At 52.6% G+C, this 5543-nt stretch overlaps 1 protein-coding gene across 1 annotated transcript in view; it reads right to left on the reverse strand.

The window, feature by feature from the left end:
• Nucleotides 1–5543, reverse strand: part of ACTN2 (actinin, alpha 2) — a 58200-nt gene that overhangs the window by 6607 nt on the left and 46050 nt on the right. Inside the window, exons 10-16 of the mRNA XM_014529275.1 lie at nucleotides 5261–5491; nucleotides 4200–4347; nucleotides 3709–3859; nucleotides 3063–3171; nucleotides 1833–1973; nucleotides 794–976; nucleotides 3–46 (exon numbers count right to left, since the gene is read on the reverse strand). Of these exons, the coding sequence (XP_014384761.1) occupies nucleotides 3–46; nucleotides 794–976; nucleotides 1833–1973; nucleotides 3063–3171; nucleotides 3709–3859; nucleotides 4200–4347; nucleotides 5261–5491 (1007 nt within the window). The remainder of the gene's footprint in view (nucleotides 1–2; nucleotides 47–793; nucleotides 977–1832; nucleotides 1974–3062; nucleotides 3172–3708; nucleotides 3860–4199; nucleotides 4348–5260; nucleotides 5492–5543) is intronic.

Consider the following 5543-nt stretch of genomic DNA (forward strand, 5'->3'; position numbering starts at 1 on the left):
GCTCCTCCTGCAGGGACTGGTCTCGGATGGGCACCAGCTGCTTCACCTGTCAGGGCCCAAGGGCAGCAGGGGTTAGAGGCCAGCTTTGGTCCAATGGGAGCGACCAAGAGATGGGGTGATGGTCCCAAGTGTGGGGGTGGGAGCAGAGGGGGGGAGAGGAAGGGGAGGGGGATTCCCAACTCTGAGACTAAAGGGAGAGCTCATTCTAGCTGTGACTGCCGCCCATGCCTGCTTAAGACTGGGTGGCTGTGCGTCGGGGACACTAGGCTGAGTGGGTGGGTGTTAGGGACACTGGGCTGGGTGGGAACTGTGCTGGATTTTAACCAGGAAAATAAACTTTTCTTAAGAATGAGACAAAAGGCTCAAATAACCCTATTTTCACTCTCACTGGATTGGAGGCAGCAAGTGAGGCGAGTATTTTAGTTCCCAGAAACAGTTTTCTAAGCAATTTTCTGAACTGAAAAGTCACACACCTGTGGGACATGCTCATCCTGTATTCTGAAAATTCTTGAATAGGAAGCCGACCGCACCAAACTTTCAGCTGCGGTTTTAAAATAGTTAAAACTTGTGGTCTTAGTATCAGATTTTCCTTCAGGAAAAATCCTCTCTACTTCCCTTAAAAACCTCAGAAGTTGCTGAATGGCATTTAAGAACTTAGCATATTTTGTCGGTGAAATTTGGGGTAAACGATGCAAAATCAGGCAGTCACTCTCACTGCCCCGGGGTTGTTATGTCTGCCCTCAACCTCGGCTTCACGCGGGCCCTGGTCCCGCACACACGCCCCGTCGCCCACCTTGTCCCACTTGTTCCGCAGCTCGTCCATGGTGACGGTGCTGTAGGGGTTGCTGGAGCTGATCCGGATGTTGTAGCTCTGAATGACCTTCTCCACCTCGTTCTGGATGGCCATGATGGACTGCCGCTCGCCGTCCGCCTCGGGCAGCGTGGCCTTGAACTGCTCGTGGGCCGTGATCAGACTCTGACCAGAGACACAAGTGGGAAAACCGATCTTAGGTCATGCGAATGTCACAGTGTTCCGTGTTCCCGTCTGCACACACATGAATTTCTTTCCCTCCCTCCCTTCCTTCGTTTTTTTTTGTTTTGTTCATCCTCACATGAGGATATTTTTCATTGATTTTTAGAGAGAGTGGAAGGGAGGGGGAGAGACAGACAGAGAGAAACATTGATGTGAGAGAGACACATCAATTGGTTGCTTCTTCCTGCACCCCCAACTGTGACCCGGGATCGAGCCGGCAACCAAGGTACGTGCCCTTGACTGGAATCAAACCCAGGTCCCTTCAGTCTGCTGGCTGATGCTCTATCCACTGAGCCAAACCGGCCAGGGCCACGAATGCCTTTCTCCCTGCAGGGATCTCTGGAGGAAAACAAATCTGAATGCTTCAGAAAAGCTATTTTGTGCACAAAAATCAAGTTCTTTGAAATGGAAAAAAAAAAGATATCACGGTGACTATTTAATCAATGGCTAGAAACCCAAAGTCTTCAAAAACAATGTTCCCTTTTTTAAGAAAAATCATATTTGCTTCCATTATTCCCACCCCCAGCTTCTGTGTAGGTGTCTCTCTCTCCACCGAGGGCAGAGCTTAACTTCGCTGCCCTTTCTGAGGACCCGTGTGTGCCTTTGACGTCCCACGAAAGGAGCCAGCACTGCTGCCTTCACACCTGCAGACGCCCAGGAAGCACACCCCTCACTCCCCAAGGAGAAAAGGCACAGACGTGAACTCTTACCCTTCAGGCGCCATCAGACCTCCTGCATCCCACAGCAGCCTCCTGGGACAAAACCACCTGCTGCCGCGCGAGGACGGACGGGCCCCTACCTGGATCTCCTCGATGCTGTGGACGATGAACATGTCCTGCAGGTCCTCCATGGCGCCCTCCATCCAGTTGTTGAACGGGGCAGCTCTCTTGGCAAACTCCAGGTGCAGCTGGTCGATGGTCTCCAGCAACTTCTCGGTTCTCTGGACAGAAAGAAGCAGGCGCGATCACAGATTCGATAATAATAATAAAATAAACTGTCTGAAAATGTGCATATGCATTCCAGAGCCACACACGATTCCCTGACATTCTGGGAATCACAGCGTTCTCGTCATTAGCGTGTCGACACACAAGATTAACCACCGTTCACATCATCAGGCCGAGCCCGGCAGCTCTCTGCAGTGTCTTCTCAGTCAAAGAAGGGTTTGATGACATCCAAAGCAGCCTGGTTTGGCCCTAGCTGGTTTGGTTCAGTAGACAGAACCTCGGCCTGTGGACTGAAGGGTCCCAGGTTTGATTCCAGATCAGGGCACATGCCCGGGTTGCGGGCTCGACCCCAGTAGGCAGCCAAGCAGGAGGCAGCCAATCAGTGATTCTCTCTAATCATTGATGTTTTTCTCCCCCCCACCCTGTCTCCCTTCCTCTCTGAAATCAATAAAGACATATTTAAAAACAAAAACAACAACAAAGGAGCCTGGTTTGAAGGTACTTAAGAAATCCACGACATGTCACCTTTTAGAAAACTGAGATGCCCTGCTTGGTAAGTCAGAAGTGATTCCCTAACCACGTTACATAACTGAAAATTCAGGGCAGCCTCCCCATTTCAGTCCACAGTCACAGAGAGGATGCCTTTCCTGAAAGTCCCCACCTCATGGAGCAAGGAGGACTACAGGTTATTTTATAATTTTTTTATATTTTAAATATATTTGTATTGATGTCAGAGAGGAAAAGAGAGAGAGAAACATCAATGATGAGAGAGAATCATGGATCAGCTGCCTCCTGCACGCCCCAACTGGAAATCAAACCATGACCTCCTGGTTCATAGGTCAACGCTCAACCACTGAGCCACACCAACTGGGCCCCCTGATTTTTTTTAAAAAAAATATAGTACAAAACTCCCAACTTCTCATTTCCCTCTTTTTCCTACTTTTCCTACTCTCTTTGGAGGCCCCTTGCACCGGACAATCTGCTTTGTTTTATATACATAGTAACACAGAAAAGCAAGAAATCAGTGACAGGGACGTAGGGGAAGAGTCTGGGTTCCACATCCCCAGGCGGCGTAGAGACCTCACCTCCAGGGCCTCTCTCCGCTTCTGCGTAAGCGTCCCCAGCCTGTCCCACTGGTCACAGATCTTCTGGCACCTATCATTGACGTTCACTGCGTCGTGGTAGTCCAGCTCGCTGTTCGAAGTGAAGACAGAGATTAGCAGTCCCAGAAGATGGCAGGAAAAATGAGCAGAGTCCAGATAAAGAGATCATATATATACTAGAGGACCGGTGCACGAAATTCGTGCATGGGCAGGGTCTCTAGGCCTGGCCGGCCAATCAGGTTCCCCGCCTCCCCACTTCCTCCTTCCCTCTCTCCCTCAGCGCCCTTCCGCTGGTCACCCGCCATGTTCCGGGCCACCCCCTGGTAGTCAGCGCACGTCATGGCGAGCGATCCAACTCCAGTCTCCCAGTAGAACTCCCAAGGGAACAATTTGCATATTAGCCTTTTATTATGTAAAGGAGGATTTTTAAAAGATCTGGTAGAATTGGCAGGTATTTCAGGGTTTTGTTAATCATCACAGGACGATCTCACCCCAGATTCCTCCAGCTTCGCTCTCCCTAAACTCCAGACAGGAAAGAAGGCTGGGCCGGACTCCTCCCTGGGAAGGCTCCGGGGAGCCCTTCCCCCGTCCCCACACCCATGGGGTGGGTGTCCAGGGCCCCACATACTTGAGCTCCTGCGCGATGGCGGCGATCTGCTCCACGCGGTCCTGGTGGGCCGCCAGGTCGCTCTCGAAGGCCTCGTGCTTCCGCAGCAGGGCCCGCACCTCGGTCAGCGTCGCCGACTCATAATCCTTCTGCAGCAAGATCTGCTCTTTGCCTGCAAAGGTTGGCACAAGAGTGAGAATAGGCCTATGTCACCGGCAGCTTCTTGGTGCCTGCAAAGTTAGGGAATGAGCAGAGATTGTGGAATCAGCAGAAAAAGGAGGGGAGGACAGGAGGAGGCCAGGCCCAGCGTAGGCAAGTGTGGGAGGAATGTATTTCAAGTGCCATTTTGTGAAAAAAAAAAAAAATACATTATCTGCTCCATTAGGAAGTAAGAGGCTTAGTGCGAGAAAGCAGAGCAGAGAGAGGCCAGGATGCACGCTGCAGGTCCCGCGCTCGGGGCGGAGTTAGCAGCTGCCCCTGAGGCTCGGTCCAGGCCCAGCCAGGCCGCTCACCGTAGGCCCAGGTCTCGTGGGTGGACGCCTTCTGCCTGAACTTCTCGGCCAGGTGCTCCACGCGCTCCAGCCTCCGGATCTCGTTCAGCAGCCACTCCTCGTAGCCCTTCTCCGCCTGCTCCAGCCGCTGCCAGGCCCCGGCGATGTCCTGGGGATGGGGGGAAGGTGAGGACAGGGCAGGCCCGGTGGTTACACCCCGGCCTCCTGGACACCCCTGTGAGCCCCTCCACTTCACAGCTAACGGTGTTCCCCTTCCCTCCCCTCACCCCCTCCCCCAATAAGCATTCAAGTGTGTTAGCTTCCAAATGTGTCATTATTGCCCAGGCCTTTTAAAACGAGTACAGTTGTTCTCATGAGCGAGCAAATGCCTGGTGCTTCTCCAGATGTGGACAGAGGCCACGGGGCTTTATTTTCTGGCCAGAAGACGAGGACACCTCAACATGACTCAATTCGCAGCAACTTTGACTCAGTGACTGGGCTCCACCAACCCTCTGACCGCCCACTGTTTCCTGACATCACACAAGTGTCGGGCGTGAGCCACAGACTTTCTATAAGAGGAGCAACACCCATAAAGTCCCCATCCCCGTGCAGCCTTCCTGATGGGCAAGAGAAAGACAATGAATAATTAAACCAGTGTGGGCGTGCAGGAGGCAGCCAATCCATGATTTTCTCTCATCTTTGATGTTTCTCTCTCTCTCCCTCCCCTCTCCTTTCCTCTCTAAAATCAATAAATATCCTATATAATAAAAGCCTAATATGCAAATCGATGGAATGGCTGAACGACCAGCTGAACGACAGGTCGCTATGATGCACACTGACCACCAGGGGGCAGACGCTCAACGCAGGAGCTGCCCCCAGCCTGCAGGCCCCAGGCCAGCCAAGGCGATTGCCACTCGGGTCACCCCACAGATCAGCCCTGATCACCGGCCAGGCCTAGGGACCCTACCCATGCATGATTTTTGTGCACTGGGCCTCTAGTTACATATATATATTTTTTTTTTAAAGAATGACGTTATGTTCATTAACTGAGATGACGGGACGGGAGGAGGCCTGGCACTCACCGACACCATCTTGCCCTCGGAGGGCATGAAGGCCGGCCGGTTGCTGATGCGCAGCTTGGTCTGCAGGGTGTTGAAGTTGATCTCCAGCTGGCATTTCTCCTGCACCTTCGGGGGCTTGTGCTTCCGGCGGTAATCCCGGAAGTCCTCCAGCTTCTTCTGCATGGCCTGCATGGTCTTCTCGGGGGCCCGGTTCTCCAGCCAGGGGATGGTGCGGCGGATCCACTCCAAGAGCTGTTCCCAAAACACAGGTACACGGCTACAAACACCGGCAAAATGACCCGCT

The sequence above is a fragment of the Myotis brandtii genome, unplaced genomic scaffold, assembly GCF_000412655.1.
Source record: "Myotis brandtii unplaced genomic scaffold, ASM41265v1 scaffold679, whole genome shotgun sequence".
Taxonomy (NCBI): domain Eukaryota; kingdom Metazoa; phylum Chordata; class Mammalia; order Chiroptera; family Vespertilionidae; genus Myotis; species Myotis brandtii.